Source organism: Chelonia mydas, chromosome 1 (assembly GCF_015237465.2).
Source record: "Chelonia mydas isolate rCheMyd1 chromosome 1, rCheMyd1.pri.v2, whole genome shotgun sequence".
In the NCBI taxonomy this organism is placed as follows: domain Eukaryota; kingdom Metazoa; phylum Chordata; order Testudines; family Cheloniidae; genus Chelonia; species Chelonia mydas.
Window position 1 is genome coordinate 134,571,594 of NC_057849.1, and position 23,736 is coordinate 134,595,329.

General features: G+C 42.1%; 1 protein-coding gene across 2 annotated transcripts in view; it reads right to left on the reverse strand.

The window, feature by feature from the left end:
* Window positions 1–1,134: 1,134 nt before the first annotated feature.
* The window catches only part of ACE2 (angiotensin converting enzyme 2), a 37,726-nt gene continuing 15,124 nt past the window's right edge, over window positions 1,135–23,736 (reverse strand). Inside the window, exons 8-19 of one of the 2 annotated variants that reach the window (XM_037900845.2) lie at window positions 22,706–22,875; window positions 20,227–20,453; window positions 19,317–19,461; window positions 14,393–14,491; window positions 13,468–13,590; window positions 12,999–13,171; window positions 12,857–12,916; window positions 12,063–12,121; window positions 5,133–5,233; window positions 3,343–3,459; window positions 1,899–2,093; window positions 1,135–1,440 (exon numbers count right to left, since the gene is read on the reverse strand). In XM_037900845.2, coding sequence (XP_037756773.2) covers window positions 1,323–1,440; window positions 1,899–2,093; window positions 3,343–3,459; window positions 5,133–5,233; window positions 12,063–12,121; window positions 12,857–12,916; window positions 12,999–13,171; window positions 13,468–13,590; window positions 14,393–14,491; window positions 19,317–19,461; window positions 20,227–20,453; window positions 22,706–22,875 — 1,587 coding nt within the window. In that variant the 3' untranslated portion in view covers window positions 1,135–1,322. The remainder of the gene's footprint in view (window positions 1,441–1,898; window positions 2,094–3,342; window positions 3,460–5,132; window positions 5,234–12,062; window positions 12,122–12,856; window positions 12,917–12,998; window positions 13,172–13,467; window positions 13,591–14,392; window positions 14,492–19,316; window positions 19,462–20,226; window positions 20,454–22,705; window positions 22,876–23,736) is intronic. The other variant, XM_007070499.3, reaches the window with a different exon arrangement.

Below are 23,736 nucleotides of genomic sequence, written 5' to 3' on the forward strand. Positions count from 1 at the left end.
TGATCAGGATGGACTCTTTGACCTTAATGTCTATGAACTATTAAATTAAATAAATAAGATAAGTCAGAAACCAGGCTATGAATAGCAACTTCCATACATGCAAATAAAAGCTGCTTATGAGATTATGATGACCTAACTGCAACCACTGGTGAGGTGTCCAATAATGGAACCAAATGCTGAAATATTTTAAATTAGAATTCAAGTTCTGATCATTTGATCTTCGAGTAGTTTATTCCAAAACACAGTTATACAATAGGTTTCCTTTTCAGCTGGAAGCATAACCCAAAAAGCTATTTTGGAGGGGGGACATTTGCTGTTTGACCTCAACACCATACTTACCAGGCCAACCAAATGGGCAAATTACATATGCCACAACATTTTAACAAAGTTCAAGTTCCTGTTTGTCTTCTTTCAGTTTATGTTTTGGGTTTAGTATGGAGTCAGGTACTTTGAAGGTGCAAAAACTCATGTAATTTCAAACTGTGTCCTCCAAAGCTGAGGTTCCTCAGGTGCTCAGTGTGTGTCCACTGACTAATAGGTCTTTTTTTCAGCTCACTCTCCTGATAAATTCTGATTTTCCTTCTTCTTGTTGGACAGCTTCATTGTCATCTGGAGGAAGCACTTTCTTTTTCAGTTCTTCATATATATCTGCTCTTGGTCTAGAAACAGCTAAATTAAAAACCTTTGGAAATAGAGAATAGAGGAAACACAGAGAAATTGCAAATAGCTGGTTGACGGATAGCAGCATGAGTGGCAGTGTGATATGATAAATATATTTCATGAAAGGGCTACACACAACGTACCTCTTTTGTATTTGTACGTCACCGATTGAACACAGAGATGGCAAAAAAGTCATTTGCTTGCCTTGGGCTGCACATGGGCAACTGCTTGAAAATATCAGAACCCATAATGTTTGTGCTGTAAATGGCCCACCTTGATTATCATACACATTGTAAGGAGAGTGATCACTTTAGATAAGCTATTACCAGCAGGAGAGTAGGGTGGGGGAAGAGAAAACCTTTTGTAGTGATAAACACCCATTTTTTCATGGTTTGTGTGTATAAAAACATCTTCTGTATTTTCCACAGTATGCATCCGATGAAGTGAGCTGTAGCTCACGAAAGCTTATGCTCAAATAAATTGGTTAGTCTCTAAGGTGCCACAAGTACTCCTTTTCTTTTTGCGAATACAGACTAACACGGCTGTTACTCTGAAACCTGTCATAATGTTTAATGACATCTGAAGTATTTTGGCCTTTCCAATGCATTGTTGTTAAAGCTAAAATGAAAACAAAAAATTAAATAGAGAATTTGCATTATTTTCTAAAATGATGTTTGCTGCTCTTCATGTTGTATGAAAGCCGGATTGACTTCTCCATCCTCAGGTTCAGGGTTGATGTGGTTGGTTTGTACTAATTCATTTGCGGCTGCTTTCCTTCTCCTATAAGCAAAAAGAATCTGTTAATATATAGGAAGCTGAGTCTCTGCTTTGATCAAGTTCTTATGGATTCTAACAAGAGACTATTGTAAAAAAAATACTGTATTCCATGTGATTCATTTTACCAAAACAAATTACTCTGGGCTTATTGACTTTAATGGGAACAGGAGGAAGTACATCATATGGCATGTTGTAGAAGTGCCATTGATACAAATAAGTTGGAAAACAATGAACCAATCTTTGTTGTATTGGTTTCAGATCAAAACTATGCTTCAAACAATTCTTATGAAAAAAAGACATGCAAAGCACATTATAGGTCAGTTCCTCCAGTGCATTAGGGTGGGTTGGAATCCAAAAAAACAATTTAGGCTTGCTGAAAACCCATCTTCAGGACTAGCTTCAATAATGTTGAGTTGCCAGGTCTCTCGCTGCTGGCATATATTATTTAAAATAATACTTACTTTCTTCGGTCTCTCTGCCCAGTGATGATCAAGACAATGACTCCAATCACAGCTACGCCCATGACCACCCCAAACAGTATTAGCCAGACAGTGACAGGTGGTTCATAAGCTGGTGCCAGTGTTGGAAGAATACCCTCAAACTCCAGAGTTTTGTCATCCAGTTTGAAAGCCTCATTGATTCGTCCCCGAGACATTCTGCCATCAAGAGTACAATCAAATAGATGAATAAATTAAACACAAACAAATAAAATATTTTTGGATTCCTTATAATCCTCTAGGTATTTTAAACTTCCATAGAACTCTTTGCTTGAAGATGCTGCTTCAGAACTGGAGTGATAAACTATTTTTCTTCCCGGCATGATACAGCAGGCATACAGCAGCAAGACATGCCAGATTTGTTCCTGCTACAAAGACAGTAACTGAAGGCCTGAATTTCTGTAACAACCAGAACTGACATATTCAGATTTGTTACTGTACACAATAGTATCCCAAATCCTTATAGCCAAACCAAACCAAGACAAGAAACCCTTTGACTTCACTGTCTACTTGCATCTTATCTCTCTCCTTCCCTTTACCTCTAAGTTCCTTGGATGCCCAGCATACAACCACAGCCTTAACTTCCCCTTCTCTGTTTCTCCCTTGGATCCCCTGCAATCTGCATTTTGCCTTCTTCACTCCACCAAAAATACTCTCACCAAAGTCTCCAGTGGCCTTTTCCTGGCCACGTCTAAGCTACTTTTCTGCATCTTGGTCTTCCTTGATCTTTCTGTTGCTTTTGACAAAATTTGCAAGAGACCATAACTTCTTTGGCCATATTCTCTCCTAGTTTTCCAGTCTCTCTGACTACTCATCAGCACCTCCTTTGGTTTTTAATTCTCCCCAGCCAGTCCCTCAGGATTTGTCCTTTGTCCCTTCTTCTTTTCTCTCTCTGTGTCATCCACAACCTTATTGTTCACACAGCTTAATTCATTCTCTCTGTGGTAGTATCACAAATCTACTTCTCCATCCTTGATCTCTTCTGTGCAGTCTCCCATACCTGGCTTTCTTTCCAACATATCATCCTGAAGGTCCTGCTTAAAAATAGCACCTGAACTTACACCAGTTAGGTTAAAATTATATGGGCCTTCTATCTTCAAGTTCAGGGCATAAACTAGTCACCAGCTGGGGTTGGAGAAATGTTCCTTCTCCATGGCACAGTACAGTACAATTCGATGTATTCTAGGAGTTTCACAACTTTTCTGTGTCACCTTATATTGGCTGCTTTGAAAACAACATCCAATTAGACAGGCTATTGATCTTTTTTGATATGACAGTTTCGCTCATCCTAATTTTTCCTTACTTTAGTTTTGTGTCACACTTTCTCGTAATACCTCCCTCAGTCATTTGAGTATTTATATGGCTCCAGCCCTCTTTCATGTTATTTCCTCTAAGAGCAAAATTTCACCTGATGGCTGTTTCCACCTCAGTTTTGGGAACGATGTCAGTGTTATTACCAGGCATTCTGACAGTAAAATAGAAGGAGATTCTTTGTGTTACATTCTCTACTTGGATGTCTGTGCTCCTGACGGGAAATATAAAAAAAACGTTTCATGATTAAAGAGATACCCCCAAATAAAAATCACATGAATGAAAATCTTGCATCCACTATACCTACAAAAAACACCTCGCAGCACAACTTAAGGGTCCATTGCTTGAAAGGTATTTTTGTCAACACTTGAGCTTTCAGTTTTGTGTTACTAAGTAATTCTAGGTTTCAGAGTAGCAGCCGTGTTAGTCTGTATTCGCAAAAAGAAAAGGAGTACTGGTGGCACCTTAGAGACTAACCAATTTATTTGAGCATAAGCTTTCGTGAGCTACAGCATCCGATGAAATGAGCTGTAGCTCACAAAAGCTTATGCTCAAATGAATTGGTTAGTCTCTAAGGTGCCACAAGTACTCCTTTTCTTTAAGTAATTCTAGATACAGATGCATTACCCCAGGATTGAGAATCCCTTAAAACAGCAGTTCTCAACCAGGGGTCCAAGGCCCCCTGGGGGGCTGTGAGCAGGTTTCAGGGTGTCCACCAAACGGCCGGCATTAGACTCACTGGGGCTCAGGGCAAAAAGCTGAAGTCCAGCCATCCTGAGCCTGAAGGTGAAGCCTGAGCAGCTTAGCTTCGCGGGTCACCTTGTGGCATGGGGCCCTCGGCAACTGCCTTGTTTGCTATCCCCTAATGTCGGCCCTGGCTTTTATATGCAGAAAACCAGCCTGTGGTGGCACAGCTGGGCCGTGGAGTGTTTATAGCATGTTGGGGGCGGGGAGCTCAGAAAGGAAAAGGTTGAGACCCCCCTGCCTTAAAGCACCTGGCCAAGCACAGAACAGCGGGGTTGCCCTCACATGTTTGGGGCAAAACTCAGCTCAGCTTCTTGCACTTTGAACTAGAGAATAAAAACTAGCATTTGGTTGCATCTAGGCCTGCTGAGAATTGAGCTTCGACATCATGGTGATTGATGTGCTATAAATGTGATCAGATATATTAGGCAGATCGCCTCAGAAAATCATCCGAAGAGGCCTATCTAAAAACCGTTCCAAGAGACTTAGCAAGAATAATGCTATTTTTGGTACAAATATCTATTTCTGGTCATAGCCTATGTTAGTAAAGGACTACATATTTTTAAATGAAATTAGATTAGGGTTGCATTTATTTATCGTGGGTGACTTTTCACCTCATTCAGATCAATTAACTCACGTTTTGTGGGTCCAAAATCCCTTGGCTATTCAGCATCATGTATATGATACAAGTGTTATTGCCCAGAATTTTATATAATTTCATTTTTTATTTTTAATGGAATGTTTCTCCTCTCGGGAAGGTATCTCTATTGCTCCATTCTCTGGCTATCATAGCCCTATTCCCCTGTTAGCATTTGGGCAGCTGTTCTCAAGATCAAATCTCACCATTAGTAAGTGGTAAACTACAGTCTCCTACCTCACCTAAAAATAAAGTATCGTCTAACTATTGCACAGGTGATGTTTTTCTTTCTGTCAAAAGTTCTGAAGATTAAACAGCATGTGGCAAAGCAAATGGCTCTCCTATTAAGACCAGCCAATGCCCTCATGCCCTTTAGTATGAAACCATCAGACCTCCTCCAGCTACATTACACAGAAATCACAATTAATTCCACCAGTACATATCCCTGCTGAACCAAAAGCAGTACTGTAGGCTCACCGCATGCACAGTCAAACAAAATAACTCACTGGAATGAGACAGTCTGGTTCTTGACCTCTGAGAAATACTTCCTCATGGCATAGGCAATCGATGACTGGAACAAATATAATTCATTTTCATCCCATTTGTACTACAAATATAAAAAACAGACCTTCAGTAGAGATTATAATTATGCTGAAAATTACTGTGCATTAAGCAATGACTTTTAAAATACTGCTTCAGTAGTAGTAATTATAATTACAGGTAGGCAATTTTTATTTATTTTTTTTTGGCCAGAAAATGCAGATTCAGGTCAACCAAAACATTTTGTAACTTCGTTGAACCTGCCGAATTGTTTTGGTTGGAAACCAGACACACCCCCGCCAAAAAAAAATTCTTTCATTTTTAATATTTTCAAAACAACTTTTCATTTCAAAATTTCATTCAATTTTATTTTTTTTAAAATAGTTACATGTAAAAATGAAATGTTTTGACTTGGCTCAAACCCCAGTCATAGCTCAGGGTCCCATTGAGCTAGGAGTTGTACAGAAGGTAACGAAGAAGACATTCCCTACCCCATAGAGCTCACAGACCTTTTACCAGGCAGCACATGACAGATGGACAAACGTGTGAGAATGAGGTAACAAAATGAACAGAGGTTAGCAGAAAAATGGAAGTCTTGGCTCACCACTTACTTATTTACAAAGGTAATTTACATGCCCAAAGTGACTTATAAATATCTGATTAATCATCACACCTCCCTTCAAAATAGATAAGTGATTGATTCCCCATTTTACAAACGGGGAAAATGAGACATACATAAATGGAGTGTCGTAAAGAAGCTCACTGAGGGTAGATCTATACTGCAACAAAAGACCCGTGGCATGGCTGCAGCTGGGCCAGGTCAGCTGACTCGAACTCGCAGGGCTCAACCTGTGGGGCTATACAACTGCAGTGAAGACGATCGGACTTGGGTTGGAGCCAGGGCCCTGAGACGCTGTGACAGGGGAATGTATCAGAGCCGAGACTCCAGCCTAAGCCTGAATGTTTACACTGCAACTTTCAGCCCTGCAGCCTGACCCCTGCAAGTCTGAGTCAGCTGATCCAGGCTCTGAGATTTGGTGCCACAGGTTTTTTTATCTCAGTATACACATACCCTGAGTGAGTCAATTGCTGAGCCAAGCCCAGAATGCAGGGGTTTCCGGATTCCAGTCCCATATCTAGTCCACAGCTGATGCTGTTCCTCTGCACCTGACCATCTTTGAATGTGTTGTCATCTATCTGAAGTTCTGCCATTGTAGGTTATTTATCACCTATGGCTATTTTGTGTCTTGACTGAATCCCACAAATAGGACCAGGAATATCTATCCCATTTCAACCCAAGGGTTCATAATATCTGAAAAGATCTTTTTTGCTTAAAATAACAAGAAGCCAAATCCTAGCTCTCATGGATTCTTTACCCAGGAGCATTTCCACTGTAGTTATTGGGAGTTTTGTCTGGGAAAGGACTTTATGATTTAGACACTGGTTTCCATTATATAATTGTATACATAAACAAGTCATTTAGTAGGAGACCGAGCTGTTTTGGTCTTTGTATTTTTCTTGTTAAGAATTCTTTGCAGCCATGTTTCTGCATAAGGTAGTTATTGATTTTTGTGCCCAAAACCAGACAAGTGATTCAAAAAAGGCAGAGCATATGTGGTATTTCATAGGAAACTACATGATAGGTCAGATATTAACTCCAGTGGAACACAGAAACAGAGAATGGTGCGTTAAGTTAAATAGCTCATTTCTGGCAGGTGCCCCTGCCTGTGCAGGTGGAAAAACCCAGCAATAACAGAGAATGTATCCTATGCAATTGTGCAATGGTGTACGTGGAAGGAAAGTTCATTTTTGACCTCTGTAGCAATCAGTTTATAACTTGAAGCCAGAGCTTTGATTACACTTATATCTTAGCATGCACGCCCATAAATGTTGTTATTGGTAATATTATCCAGCCCTGATATGAGGCTCATGGGCATGGTACAAAACTCTAGATACCCCCTATATAATAGCAATTTAAAAAAATACTGCTACATTTTTAACTCTCTGATCTCCTGTTGCAGTGAATTTCATAAAAGGAGGATGTGTTGGGCCATATCTTCAGCTGGTATACATCAGCTTAGCTCCATGGAAGTGAATGGTGGATTCAGCTAGAACAGAAGGAAATGCTTCTAAACTCAGACACAGTCAGTAGACCAATTGCTCGGCAAGTATAGTGTAGCACAGCTCCATTGACTTGAATCTAAATTACTTCCAGGGACAGGCTCAGCGCTCAGCAGTCAGAGGGACAATGTTCTGATCCAAAGTCCATTGAAGCCAATGAAGTCTTTGCATTGACTTCAGTGAGTTACAGATGAGGCCCTACGGGACAATAAAGGGGGCTTAAAGCCACCATTGCCCACAAACACCTTCTTCTGAGGTGTGTTGAGCATGCAAAGATAGCACCCCAGGATCTGGTCCTTAGCATTAATGAACGACACAGCTGTATGGATTATCTCTGCACTGGCATTCGTTATTTAGCTGATACTACACACATCAGTGCCTTTACTTAAGCATTCATAGGAGTTAGCATTGTTTTCTCCTGTAGCTATCACCACAGTCCATCATGCCATTGTGTTTGCTTTTTTCTAATTTTCCTTTCATCCTTTGTCCCTTTCTACTCTACAATATCTATTTCTCCTGCCCCAAAAGAACCCAGTATATTAACAGAGTTTGATTCCACAACCATTGCTTTTCATATTTGGCAGTAGAGCTGGTTGGAAAATTTGTGTTGAAATAGTTTTCCATTGCAGAATGCTGTTTCAACTAAACTGATTTATTTTCATGAAATTGTATCATTCAGAAATTTTAAAAAAAACATTTTGAAAATGGCAAAATGTCCTGTTTTGACATTTTCAGAACAACAAGGTTAATTTGTAATTCAAAAGGACTTTTTGTTTTGAAATTTACTTTATGATATAAAAATTTAAAAAAATAAAAAAGGATCAGAATCAAAACCACCACATTTCAGATTTAGCCAAACAAAACATTTTGATTGACTGAAAATAAATTATTTTTCAAATTTTGTTTTCCAAAAAATTTCAGAATTTTGGTTTTCAGGATGAATGTTTTTGAAATCTTAAAAACTTTCCTGACCAGTTCTATTTATCAGTTCCTTTGGCTTTTTAATAATTTATCTTGTTTCTATAAAATCTATTTTATGATGTTTTCATTCATAAAAGTGTTCAAACAAATATCTCATGTGTTATTTAAGAGAAAATGTAAGTTTGTCCTCTAATTTTAGAAGGAATTTCCATTTTAAAATACACTTAGTTGTCTACAAGCTGCTGACCTAGCAGTTTGTGTTTCAGCTTTTTATGGTGTGATCACACAGAAGATGCTGACAGAGTGGTTCTGGTTAACATTTAAAAAGTAGTCGATTTTTAAAAAATAAGAGACAGATCCTCATATTAAATGATTTATGAAATATTTTGTCTACAGTTAGGCAGAAATTAATTGAGTTCAAAAGGACTGATCCTGGCAGTCTTTTAAATATTTTTTGTTTTATCTTTCAGACACTCTAGTAAAGTCACAGCAAGAGCAAAGCTGGAAGTGTCTCTACCTGATCAACGTCCCCTGAGACGTCAGTGCATTCTAAACAGATGCTTAGTGCAATAGATTTAAGTTATATATAGACCATAAGGTGAACAGAAAGCTGGCTAGATCGTCGAGCTCAACAGGTAGTGATCAATGGCTCCATGTCTAGTTGGCAGCCGGTATCAAGCAGAGTGCCCCAAGGGTTGGTCCTGGGACCAGTTTTGTTTAATATCTTCATTAATGATCTGGAGGATGGCGTGGATTGCACCCTCAGCAAGTTTGCAGATGACACTAAACTGGGAGGAGTGGTAGATACACTGGAGGGTAAGATACAGAGGGACCTAGACAAATGAGAGGATTGAGCCAAAAGAAATCTGATGAGGTTCAAGAAGGACAAATGCAGAGTCCTGCACTTAGGCGGAAGAATACCATGCACTGCTACAGACTAGGGGCCGAGTGGCTAGGCAGCAGTTCTGCAGAAAAGGACCTAGGGGTTATGGTGGACGAGAAGCTGGATATGAGTCAACCATGTGCCCTTGTTGCCAAGAAGGCTAACAGCATTTTGGGCTATATAAGTAGGAGCATTGCCAGCAGATCGAGGGACGTGATCATTCTCCTCTATTTGGCATTGGTGAGGCCTCATCTGGAGTACTGTGTCCAGTTTTGGGCTGCACACTACAAGAAGGATGTGGAAAAATTGGAAAGAGTCCAGCGGAGGGCAACAAAAATGATTAGGGGGCTGGAGACATGACTTATGAGGAGAGGCTGAGGGAACTGGGATTATTTAGTCTGCAGAAGAGAAGAATGAGGGGGGATTTGATAGCTGCTTTCAACTATCTGAAAGGGGGTTCCAAAGAGGATGGATCTAGACTGTTCTCAGTGGTGGTAGTTGATAGAACAAGGTGCAATGGCCTCAAGTTGCAGTGGGGGAGGTTTAGGTTGGATATTAGGAAAAACTTTTTCACTAGGAGGGTGGTGAAACACTGGAATGCATTACCTAGGGAGGTGGTGGAATCTCCTTCCTTAGAGGTTTTTAAGGCCCGGCTTGACAAAGCCCTGGCTGGGATGATTTAGATGGGGATTGGTCCTGCTTTGAGCAGGGGGTTGGACTAGATGACCTCCTGAGGTCCCTTCCAACCCTGATATTCTATAATTCTATATGTGCTGTTCCAAGCATGCTGCTTCTTTAACATAAGCTGTAGTAAACAGACAGTGAAGTTCTCCATTTACATTTTTCGCAAAACCCACTGTGCCTCAATTAACTTTATAGCATTTCCATAACTGGAAGGGAATGCCTCAATCTTTCCTGGACTTTTACCAGCACCAGTCTGTCAGGCGTAATACAATATAGCTGTTGCTGTATTTAGAAAGGATTCAGAAGTCAGGTTTGTCAGGAGAGAAGGAGAGAAGAGCTTTCACACTGTACAACAGCTCAGGCTAAGGCTGTTCAGGCTTCTAGAACTATTGAGCCAGACCCTCGGTTAGTGTAAGTCAGTGTAGCTCCATTGACTTCAACAGAGCTACAGTAAATTACACTGGCTGCAGGACTGGACCATGTAGTACACAAGGGACATGGCTAGAGGCTTAACCAAGGCATTAGCATGGGGCCTGAAGCTGTGCTCAGTGATATAAAGCAGTGATGTCACTGGCTTTGATGGGCACAGGATTAGGCCCATAGTCACTCCCAGGATCACATTACACTATCTCCATTGCACAGTCAGTCCCTGACTTGACACAGGATGCCTGCTCTGACAGCTGTGACCATGAGATGGTCTAATACCGGCAGTTTGCTATGAACTTAGCCCCACTTCTAAGCACCTGTAAGATACTGTGAAGTTGTTCCTTCGTTCAGAAAAAATGTACATTACTTCACGTCTGAATCAGAGGGGCCCTTTCCATCAGCGTTCCTGACTGCTACAAATCAGCACTTCTTAGGCCAGATTCACTTGTACACTCGCTAGCTATTTTGTGCTGCTCTGGTGATGCAAATCAGTGGTAAACCCAGCATAGCCAACCAGTTAAACTGGAATTTGGGCTGCTTTGCAATGTCTGGGCAGTACGAAGGAGTTGAAGTGTATTGCTGAATGTGTCTCATTATGAGCTGCGGCAAGTCCTACGTAGGAATCTTCCCAACATGCCTACACACTAGTTAACACGTGTTACCAAGATCCCTTGCTGAACTACAAGGTTTCAGAATTATTTACTTGTGTAGAAGGAGTGTCAGAGCAGAAATGTAGTTAGTGGACAATGTTTATGTAATGTGCTTGTTTTGCAGCTTGGGACCATATCTTATAGTCATTCAAATTAAGTACTGTAAATGAGATTGTTTTACAGCCACTCAATTGCACGATACAAGAACATGATGACAAAAGCCAGGCATAAAATGGTGTTAAGTTAACCATTAACTATAATGGCTAATAAATGTGTTGTAATATGGAGCCTTTTAGTGGTGTTGCTATCACCACTGAATGACATCTAACTCAACTCAGGGGGACAGGAAGCAAAAAAAGTTTACTAGGGCTTGCATAAAAGAAAGTGACAGAACTGAAAGAGTGTGGGTTTGTGTGAGAAAAAATAACACATTTGTGTAACCTTCCTAGACCAATAGGTTCCCACACCTAAGTGTGAATTTCAAATTTGAATGTTTGGATACATAAGCAAAAAGCACTTGCCTGATGAGCCAATTTTACCTGGAAAAATGCTCATGCTTTGACAGCAATGATAATGGGGGAGGGATAGCTCAGTGGTGTGAGCATTGGCCTGCTAAACCCAGGGTTGTGAGTTCAATCCTTGAGGGGGCCATTTAGGGATCTGGGGCAAAAATTGGGGATTGGTCCTGCTTTGAGCAGGGGGTTGGACTAGATGACCTCCTGAGGTCCCTTCTAACCCTGATATTCTATAAACCTTTCACAGGAAGGAAGGGTCTGTGCACTGTGCCATTGAGAGTAACATGAAGAAGGAAATCTAGAATAAGGAGCAAATCCACAACCAAATGCCCAGCCTTGGCAGATCAACTGAGTTAGCAGTGAGCCAGTCCTCCAGCACGATGTTGAGGGAAGTACCATCTTTTGCCTACTAGCTACTGCACTCCAGAAACATAATAGTAAGGACATTTGGGCATCTGAGCTAGGAGAATGGGCAGGAGGAGGCTGTGAGGAGGTTTGTAGGATTTATCAGTGCCTGGAAAGATGACATCAAATATGCAAACAAATTGCTAGAAAGAGCAGTCATATTGTTTGTAACAGAGAGCGTCCAATACCTCCTGTATAGAATTCAGCTAGATATTTCCATGTTGATCTGTGATTTGTTAAACAAAACATGACATAGTAACAGAATGAATACACTAATCTGGATTTACTCACTGCATTGTTCCCAAGTGCTGATTTCAGACTGATCCTCACTTTGATTGCATTGAGAGAATCTGATTTAAAAAGAAAAAAAGCATTGCATCACAGCTACAAAGTCTTTTCCATAAAGCTGCTGTATAGCAAGTGAGATGATGAGGTGATTTTGTTTTACTGATAGTTTTTACCCTCCCCAGGCTAATGAAGGTATCAGATACAACACTGTTCTCAGCCACTAGGATATGCTGCATTCTCCCATACTGACTGTGGCTACAGGTGTGTGTCTCACATGTGCTTCAGCATTTGATGTAGTGGTGCTGGGCTGAATAAAGCATTTTACTACTACTCCCACTTCTTGGGCACCCTCTTTGTTGTGGCCAGTAATGGAGAGCCAGGGAGAGATGACATTTAACATTCCAAACTGGCTTGCCCATCCTGAGCCTGATTGCCGTTCCAGCTCTGATGACAGAGTGTCTAGATGAGTTCTCACCAGCCCGGCAGATGTGAGGCATGCTCAGTAGGCTCAAGCAAGGGTTATAATTGAAGATCTGAAACTGATCAGTACCTACAAACCCAAACCACTATTCTCCCTTCATTCTGATCATCCGTCCTGAGTTTTTAGCACTGCCAATGTAAAAAGGCTTTTTAAAGTGACCTTTGTCAATAATTCATTATCAGGATCAAGTGCTCAGTTTCTGGGAATTAGATGAAGCTGTGACAGGCAGTTGATGGCCACCGTGGTCCCTGAGTATCCTGACTCTCCAGCTTTGGGAGTGATGAAGTCAATGAACTTTTGCATGAGCAACTCTTACTGATGGGTCCCAGGGCCATAGACGTTGCCTGTTGCCTCTCCCAACTGCCAGATTCAACAACTGCGGAAAGAGAAAAGGGGCATGGATTGAGGAGAAATTGTATTGTCAAGCATTCTGAATTACATATAAAACCATTACGTACATGGAGTCCAGAATGGGTTCCAGCCAACAGATCTGCCACTATTGTTCTTTATCAGCCACTGATGTAAGGGTTCAAAGTAGTGGAGCAAGGGTGTTGCATTCATCTTCTTTTCTCCTGTTATACTTTCTAATGCCTGGGTCCAGGGCTGTGATCTCCCTAAGACAAGCATGTCCCTGGGTATCGAAGGATCAATAATTATTGCTAGATTCCATCTGTGCACTCATATGAATGCAAATAAATTCCCTTCTCATTGATAGGAGACTAAACCCCTATGGGTCAGATCCTCAGCTGGTATAAGTCTGCATAACTCCACTGGAATTAGCTGAGGAAACAGACTTTAATGTCGAGCCAAGTTTATCCCTGGTGTAACCCCATTGGCTTCAGTAACTTAAGTGGCTTTACAGCCAGGATGAATTTGGCCCAGTTATATTCAATCTCCTTTTATATAACAAAATGTGTGTTTTGTTACCGCAGTTTGTGACCAGCTGCCGTGGAATTAGTAATGTCACATGTGTAAAGAGGACCTGTATGGTTAGCAGCCTTGCAAAGTGCCTCCTGAAACTGGAACTGATAAATGGTCCTTGTGTAATATCTAAAAGAAAAGAGAAAAAAGAACAAAAGCCATACTTTGTGTTACCCAGCTCACACTGGAGCAGCAAATAGCCTTGCCCTTTGGAATGGACTGCAATTTAGATTAACGCTCCTGCTGGTGACCCTGGGCACTTTGGAGAGAAAGACAAAACACTAATGACGGGCTGGGCCAAACATCCTGATAATGTTCAAATGCCAAAATCATAAGAGCTAAGATGTGCTCTCCGTTACAATGGGCCCTAGCTGGAGTAAGTGAAGTTACAGAGACTCTGATTCTCCACTCTAGCTGAGCACAGCTGGGATCATTTGGATGGAGGAGCCCCAGGGAGCCAGCTGCAGCTCTCTGAGTCAGGGCTGTACAGGGACATCCCTAATGTATGTCACTGGCACTAGCCTCTGATCCTTCAGGGGCCTGCTCCCCTGGTTCTTTAGGCACCTGAATCCAGTGAAGGACTTCCAGCGTTCTCCGTCCTTCCCCTTATGGTGAGGATCAGAGAGGCAGCTGGCATAGGAAACAACAGAGCCATCTCCACCAACATTACAGCAGCAGAAAGTTCCTCTGCACCGCAAGAAATTGCTACTGGGCATCTCCAGTCGCATTACGTCGTGCGAGAATCCGGCCCTAACAAGTCTGCGGGTCTGATCCAATGCCCATTGAAGTCACTGGAAAGATTCCCATTGACTTCCGGAGGCCTTAGGCCAGGGCTTAACCAAAAGAAGAATTTGGCCTTAACACTCTGAATGAAGTATTTGAGCAAGCCGCTGCTTGTCATCTAGGAGTTAAATGATGATGATAAAGGTACCTTATGAAAGAGTAATCATTGGCCACATGGAACAGAGTAGCTGGGTCACAGTATGTTTCATCGTGAGGCAGTGGTTCAACCACACCCACTATTTCTCGCCTGTGGGTAGGGGAAGAAAAAATTAGAGGCATTCCCATTACTAGTTCTTGAGAAAAATATAGACTGACCTTTCCACATGGCAGCTGCTGTTTGTAGCAGTCATCACTGTTGGCATCTCCCTTACCTTCCAAACACGGACATAACAAAGCTAAATAAACTAGGCTCCTAAACTGCTATTGCGATGTCCATGGAACTACTGTGCATGGGATTATTGGACCTAAACATTTAACCCTGACTGGAAACTCAGATGTAAGAAGTGAGTGAAAATGTCACAGTAATCTAGAACTTTTTGCCAGTTTGAAAATTAACCATGGTAAACAGGGTTTTTTATGATAAATGTTATGAATAAATGCAAGAAAACCAGGCAGCTCAACTAGACTAGTCCAAACAAAAAGAGCCGACTGATATCATTCAAGGACTGTTGAAATGATGCTTTGTAACAACAAGAAGAGGTGTCGTCTGAAATTAATGAACTAAAATTGGTGTGGTGGATATTAGGACTAATTGATGGACAAAATAAAGAGGGAATGAACTATGCCACTTACTTGTCCCCTTTGGGGATTCCTTAAAAAAAGACTTTGAAAAAAAATTCATCTCCTTTTCCACCTTGTATCCCAGTTGGTCTCATCTGCTCATCTTCCCTAACCCCATGATAGAAGGAGCTGACCAGTCTGAAAGACTTTCTTCCTGAGAGGAAGGCCACTAGGCCTTGCTCTTGTTCAAAGAACTTTGTTTTTCACTTGTGAGTCCTGGAAATCATATCATGACATCCGGGCCTCAGCCCATCAGTGGGGATACCTAATTGCCAGCATTGAAAAGGCACATAAGATCCTGTTCTGTTCCACTCCTCTTGTGTTGCTTTCCCCATCTCCCCCTTCCTCCTATCCTGTCTCAATTTTTCATCAAATCCTGAAATCAACTGCATTGCATCAGCACAGTGGGATGAGATGACCACAATTCTGTCCTGTTTAAGGAGAAAAGACCCAACCAGATTATGCCCCACGGTCCAAGCAACAGGTGCCCTGATTGGCCTGCCAGCCAAAGCATCCATTCATGACTCACCAGCCTTCCAGTGTTCCAAAGACATCAACAAAAGCCATATTTCCCTCACCCTTTCTATCCCATCTCTCCTCCACCTTGTGTCTGTGTGTTTGTTAGAAACAGGAGGCATTTTACCCAACAGGACTGAAAGTGAAAGTAACCCTTTCCTTTTCATCAAAGTAAGTTTGTTCTGTGAATAGAAGAAACTGATATTTTGCCTCCAAATGGAGAGAAACTTTAAAGGTTTAAGTTGATTTTACATACTACTCTATTTCATTTTCAATATAAGTACCTGTTTTAATTTATTGTTCTTCCATTTGTTTCAACTTTAGAATGAATGCTTTTGGGTGTTTGCTAAGGAACTGAGTAAAACCAAGGCCTCCGTGGAAGAAAACTCCAAACCTAAGTATCTATGTTTTAATGTTGGATTGTGAAAGAGTTGATAACATTGCTAACTTTTTTTTACCTTTGAGATCAATACAACAGAACTCACAGTGATGTCAATGGTGGCACTGCTTCAAAATGAATAGCAGGATATGGCCCTTTGACATAAAAGATTAAAAACCAAAGGATTTATGTTAAGATGGGGTAGGAAAGGTAAAATCATTGTTGTAAAATATTCCACAATCAATGGGCTTCACACTCCGCTTGTCATCGGTCTGATGCATAGCCCATTGAACCAAAGACACCATGATGAGGTGTCAACCCCATGCAAGGCCTGAATAGAGAGAAGGCCTAATTAACCTTGTGACAGGCTGCAGCTGGGGGAGAGTCAGCATTGAAAAGGTCTAATTGATGATGAAGCCCAACTGGGCAAGGGGCAGGCTAAACTGCTATAAAACCAGGAAGGAGAAAGTAAAGAGTGGTGTAGTTAGAGAAGGCTGACAGTCACCTTTTGGGCTTAGAGAGGGAAAGGAGGAAACTGGGGGTGAATTGAAGCCCTGGGATCCAGGCCTTGAGGGAAGGGCATATCCAGAGAAGGGTGGAAAAGGAGCATGATAGGGATGAAGTAGAGGAAGCATCCCAGAGAAACAGCAGCAAGGTTTTAGACAGTGCAGAATTTGGCTGCTGGTTGTAGGGTCCCTGGGCTGGAACCTGGTGTAATGGGCAGGCCTGGGTTCCCCTACCAGCCACTGGGGAAGTGGCACAGAGTGAGCAGTGGAGCAGAAGACAGCCTAGGATAGTCATCCAATGGGACTTGGATCTCCCAGGAGAGGAGGATTATAGTGATCTGACCAGAGAGCCAAGCCATGAAAAAGGAATACCCTGAGCAATAAAGAGGGAGTAATCTGATGAGGGAGAGGGAAAGAGAAAGAGAGACAGTTTCCCTGGGGTGTGAAACTGAAGGAGGTGGTGTCAGAGTGGTCATGAGCTAATCCCCAGATGGGCCACAAGGAGGCACCACAACAGTGAGCAGCAAACCCTGTGATGAATGTGGGCATAATAGTCATCCCTGAGACAATTGGAGTGAGAAACTATGCATGTCGGTCACCTCTGAGATGAGGGGAGTGTGAGGTACAGTGCATAACAGTCACCACTGATACAAGGGAAAAGTGAGGGGCCACAGCAGTTGTAGAAGAAGTAAAGGGACTATGGAGCTGCTGCATATGGAGGCCTTTTTTGGAGAAGGCCAGTATACCCTCCTGAAATGGATGCAGAGTTTTTGCTCCTGTTTAAGGGGAATGAAAAGCAATCATGGGGCTCCAGGCACTGCTTCTGCAGAACCAGCAGAGACAGAGGGAGGCCCAGTTATAACTGCAGGGGTATTTAATGAAGCTAGCAGAAAAGCGGAAATCTTTATTTAAGATCCTATGGGGAAAAGTGAGCCAGGGCTGAAGAGGCTGGGAACAGAAAAAATGCTCTGAGGCCAGAGGCCTGGTCAAGAGTGTGTATTACACCTGTGGGGACAGTTGAAAAGGGAATGTCCCTGTGTGTATCAGGACAGAGAGTCTTGCCTGGAAAGGAGGGAAGCAGAAAAGCCCCAAAGAGTCCCATCTCCTGAAGGAGTAGGAAAAGGAGGGACCTGTTTTGTCTGTGGGAAATGGGGGCAAGTGCAGAGGCACTGTCTTCACACAAAGAGAAACTAGCAGGAAAAGAGCAAACGATCGAGAAAGGAATGGAAGGATGAGCCAGAGGCCCATAGAAAGTGCACAAAGGTAGTCGAGAGGGCCTAGAGGGTGAGGAGAGATTGGAGGGAAGAAAGAGTCTGCCAAAGACAAAGTTAAAGGATACAAGGACAAATACGGAGAGTAACCAGAATGCAGTGGGAACTCAGACCCCGGGAGAAAGAGAGCTGGGGGAGTCTGCAGAGCCAGGGCAAAAGCCACAAGAGAGGCTGGCAGCTGCAGAGTAAGCCTTGCAAGTGGCTTCGCAAGACTTAGAATTCCAGAGGGAAAAGTTTCAGGACACCATGGAGGAGAAGGGTAGACTGCTCCTTATGGTGGGCAATCTGAAGCAGAAGCAAGGTAACTAGCTCCAACAACTCCAAGGGGAAAGGCATCCATACCCCCCCCCCCAGGGTTACAGGCTGGAGTGGGAGGGTATGTGATGGGTATCTGCCCCACACAAGGCCTGAGTAGAGAGAAAGGACCAATTAACCCTGTGACAGGCTGCACCTGGGAGAGAGTCAGGGCTGATTGATGAAGCCCAGCTGGGCAAGGGGCAGGCTAAGCTGCTATAAAGTATACAGTAAAGTAGATACAAAGCAGAGCATAAGAGGGGGGCTGCAGTAGAGAAAGCAGATAGTCACTTTCTGGGCTTAGAGAAGGAAAGGAGGAACCTGGGGGAGAATAGAAGCTCTGAGATCTGGGCCCTGAGGAAAGGGCACAAACCCAAAGAAGGCTGGAAAAGGAGACCGACAGAAGCAAAGTGGGAAGCAGCCCAGGGAAAGAGCAGCAAGGTTTTGGACAGTGCCAACCTTGGCTACTGGTTGTAGGATCCCTACCTGGAACCGAGACTAGTGGGCAAGCCCGGGTTCCCTCCTAGCCACTGGGGAAGTAGCACAGACAGGGCAGTGGAGCAGAAGATGGCCCAGGACAGCCATCCAATGGAACTTTAATACCCCAGAAAAGGAGGACTATAGTGACCTGGGCGAAGGGCCAAGCCAGGAAGAGGGAGTACCTGGAGTGGTGAAAAGGGAGTAACCTGACTGCAGAGGGCAAGTGCGAGTGATACCATGGGGAGAGAAACCAAAGGAGAGGGCATCAGACTGGTCATGAGATAATCCGCAGAAGGAGGTGCCACAGCGGTGAGTTGTGAACCCTGTGACAGACACTCATTACACTGAATGGGCTTGGGAGCAGGTCCCAGAAAGTGCATTAGTGATATTGAGCAACATCCCATGAGGTAAGTGAATACCATTATTATCTCCATTTTACACATGGGATAAGTGTGAAACACTGAGAAGTTAAAAGGTCTGTGACAGAGATGGGATTAGAAAGCAGGTCTCTTGCCTGCTGTGCCTTTGGAGTGGAGAAATATAGCTCCTTTTTTTCCTCACGAATAGCTGATTTCCCAAACTGTACCATGGAGACAGACCTCTTTCAGCATACCTAAATCTCTGAAACTGCAGACATTTAGTCCATACAGGTGTATGAAGACCAAGAACATCATCTACCAGTGGACAGCATTTCAGTGCCACTGCAACAGAGCTGTTTACTTTTGCTAACTAATTTGGCATTCCCCTCCACTTCCCTGGTGCCTCTGGTACTCCTGAAAATGAAAACTGAACGATCCCTGAAACCCTCTTCCCCAAAAGTTCTTCTTCCTGTTTCCCCACACTTACTTCATCTCCCACCACTTCTTCATCCATTCACCTTTTGGAATGTCACCTCTAAATACCATCCATCGCCACTTCTCTAGCATGTAAGTAAAAGGCATTGTTCCAACAATAGTGAGGGCTTGTTTGAGTAAGAAGTTGATATCCGTTTCTGAAAAAAGAGCACAATGTAACTGTTAAGGTGATGATGAATACATGACCAGGCTACTAATGTTGCTTCCTTCACCATACATAGCTAATGAGTACATCTGCTTAGAAAATTTTAGTGAAACACAAACACAAAAACCCAAAGAAACCCAGGAAGATATTGTTATGCAAATTTAGCCTTTTTTTTCTTTTTGCTCCAATTCTACTTTCTAAACATTCATAATCCCTGTGGCTTTTGTTGCAACATTGTTTTGTTGTATTTATTTAGTTGAGATGGCCCTGGGCTCAAGAGTTCGGATCCAAATCCTAATCTGCATTTTCCCAAATTTTGGAGGATTTTGGATTGAGGGATTTGATTTAGGCTCATCTTCATCATGTAATAATCAACTGGACAAGCCAGACAAATTCAGCTGTGAAGAAGAAGTTGGACAAAGCAGCCCTTTACATTTTGATATAGATTTGCATAGCTTTATGCAAACGAAGTACAAGGATCACCACTAATCTTACTGTGCTGTGAAGATTTCCTCAATTATTCCATTCTGAAGTTAGTGAAGAACTACCAGTTTACTTCTAAATTCTTGCAGTAGCATCAAATGAGTGGCGCATTACAAATAAGCGCTTCCCGGTTCATGAAGTCATTTTGGAAATGAACATACTGTGATATGTAACTGAGCTGTAATTCTCAAAAGCATCTAAGTCACTCACTCGTCTTACAGACTTACTCATACTCTGCTACAAAATATGGCATGAATACATTTTTATTAGTTACCATTGTCTTCCTGAAAAGTAGATTCTAGAAGGTCAAGTGATTTCAAATGCTTTGGAGTAGCTGCAGACAGTGACATGATTTCTCCTACTGCTTCATGAAATCCTTCGTTAGCGCCACTTCTCAGCAGGAAAGAGAGGTTGGAATATGCCATATCATACTCTATATGCCCCATCTCATGATGTGCTGTCAAGAAGTCATCCATATTCACTTTAGTGCACATCTTGATCCTGCATTCCAATGCAAAGCATTTAAAATTAAATAAAGACACTGGCAGAGCTATACCATTTGCTTGGTACTGGATGCTGTAGTTGTGGCTGCAAAACACCTTAAATAACTCACTTACTAACCCCCTGGTGTATTTCATGTTCATCGTTTTCTAAAACATTCACCTTTTGGTCTGTTCTATGTTTGATCCCTGCCTAAAGGTGATTTTGGGGGAAAGTTTTAAGTAATATTCCTTTGGCTATTATTGAATTCTGCAGAGGTAAAATGAATATTGCCATGCATTTTGTATGCAGCCATTTTTTACTACTCTGAAAGCTGGCACATTAACAGTGCTTATTAAGGAGAATCTCTGCCAAGTTTACATAATTGGTTGAATAATTAATACAATAGGAAATTAACAAATATTGGCGACTGCATATAGACCTCTTTTTAGCCTGAGTATTTATAAATGTACAGATGCACATTGAACATATTCATTTTTTGTCAATATGCATTATTAACACTTCTGCTGCTACATGGAGATTTACGGCTTCATTGCACCCTTATGACTAGCTGGACTGTGCAAACTGCATACAGCCCAGAGTAAGGTGCGGCGCAGAGTTACATCAACACTGGAGGAGCTCCAGGAGGGTTTGTGCCTTAGAGGAAAGGTAGCTTATCTCTGAAGTTAAAGGACATGGCCAAGTCACAGAAAGTTGGTTTTAGAACCAAAATCTTTACACCCAGGTTTCCTTTCTCTGCTAAGCCTCTGTATAATCCACTTGAACACAGCGCCTTCCAAGCAAATTAATTACCCTTTCTGTGTCTCTATTCCCTGCTGTGGATGGTACTTTGTACTCACCTACGGCAGCAGTTTTCTATCTCTTGATCTCAGAACACTTTATAGAGATGCATAAGCACCATTTGCCACAATTTACAGTTGGGGTAGCTAAGACACGATTTTCCCGGGGGCCATTATGATATGTGAATAAGACATAGGGCGTAACAGGCAAGAGACCTGCTTTCTAATTGCCTCTCTGCCACAGACTCTGTCATTTAACTCCGGTGTTTGTTACCCCATGTGTGAAATGGAGATGTTGATTTCTGCTCACCTCATGTGGGTGTTGAGGCCTCACTATGTAATGTTTATGAAGTGGCAGTTAAGGACAAAATACATACAGCACATAGTGACATCCATGTGCTAAATTATGAAAGCATGTGATGAGCTGAATATATCATGAATCTTGGACCACCTCCCCTGGACTCTGCTCACTAATCCATCTCACCCAAAACTACTCCTGACATTTCACACCTTCATACAACTGCTATTTCATAAAAGCCCCCCAGACAAATTGTTCTTTCCCCTCAAATGTGCCTTCCCTTCACTGTCACCAAATTACATTGGTAGATGTCCAGGACTGGAAATTTTCACACCTAGATCAATGACGGATATCTGGTGACCCACCACTGATCCAATTCTCTCCTTGCAGGCTATTGGTAACTACCATTGATTTCAAGGGAAGATAGAACCTGCTCCAATGGGTCTCATTATATATAAATCCACATTCTCGCTGAATATGAAGCAGATACATGGGGGACAAATTTTCACTGATTTGCATCCCACATGGTCCCTGTGAAGTTAATAGGCTAAGCACTGTCCTTTTTTGATAATTGTGTTAAAGTCCCACAACACAGTTGTTATACCACTAACTTATATGAATATAAACACACTCCTCTGTTTAGTAGAAGAGAGTAGCCCATTGATGTTACAAAATCCATTTAGATTCCCCTAACCACCCTAAATCTGCCCCCTGCCAAAAATATTAGAGAAGTAAGGAAAAGATAAAATTAAAATAGCAGTTTTCCCTGGTGCACTTGACTAGATATCAAAGAATCATAGAAATGTAAGGCTGGAAGGGACCTCGAGTCCATCCGGTCTAGCCCCCTGTGCTGAGGCAGGACCAAGTATACCTAGACCATCCCTGACAAGTGTTTGTCTCATCTCGTCTTAGAAACCTCCAGTGACTGGGATTCCACAACCTCCCTTGGTAACCTATGCTAGTACTTAACCACACTTACAGTTAGAAAGTTTTTTCCTCTTATCTAACCTAAATCTCTCTTGCTACAAACTAAGCCAGTTACTACTTGTCCTCCCCTCATTGGACATGGAGAACTAGAGATCACTGCTCTCTTCATAGCAACCTTTTACATCTTTGAAGAGAATTGTGAAGATTCTATGAGTACCCATAGGAAAGAGTTACAATTGTTACAGTACCTATAATCCTTTTTTCCCATATCCCAAGCTGTCGGATGGCAAACAACCTTTCTGCCATCGTTAGGCTCTGTAATCATAGAGTTGTTCCAGAAGCCTTCAGTCATTTCGTAGAGGCCAACAGAGATGAAAAAATCCTCAGCAGCCTTAAATATTTTTGTTGCATCCCAATTCTGAAACAAACAATGATAATTCACTGATAATATTAGCCAACATTCTATAGCTAGATATTTCTCACAGTCCAGTAGAACAGATTCTAGTCTGAAAAGTGATTCTGAAAAACAGCATCACAGTCCCCATACTTATTGTATCTCAGGGACTTCAAACCAAAGTCTTACAGTTTGCAAGAAAGTTGGTAGCTTACTGCCAGCCCTGAAAACTCATTACAGGAGCTGAGTCAAGCTGACTTATGGATCACCATCAATAATCAGGTTTCCGCAGTCAAAGCTAGCCTATTGATAATGTATGAACCAGAACAGAAAACCATTAACAGGAGTGAAAAGCAGTAAAATCTTAGTTCTGTCAGTAATGTACACAGATATAGGGTCCGATTCTCCCCTCTCAGTGGTGTAAGTCTGGAGTAACTTGTTGAAGGCAGTGGAGTGGCAGTGTTGTAAAACCAGTGTGAAAGGGAAATTGGATCTGTAACTCAGAATACAGACAGCAGAGCTGAGTAAAAATGGGTTCAATTTTAGTCATTTATCTGATCGTAACTGTACTTGAAAGTTAGTTTAAAAACCTTCATTTGAATTTCATTCTGCAATTTTACTTATTCTAAATAGGGGGAGCTCTTTATTTGCCTATGAGTGTGGCAGCCATAAAGTCACAGGCTTTAAAATTAGGGGAGTAGGATAGTCCAGTGAGGGTGTTAGCCTGAGACACAGATGGATTCAATTCCCTTCTCTGCTATAGACATCCTGGGTGACATTGGGCAAGTCACTTAGGGCTTGTCTACATGGGGGCGGGGGTGTGTGTGGAAAGCTCACAGGAGCTGGCGTGCACTAGCTCTTCCACACTGACTTCCAGTGTGGATA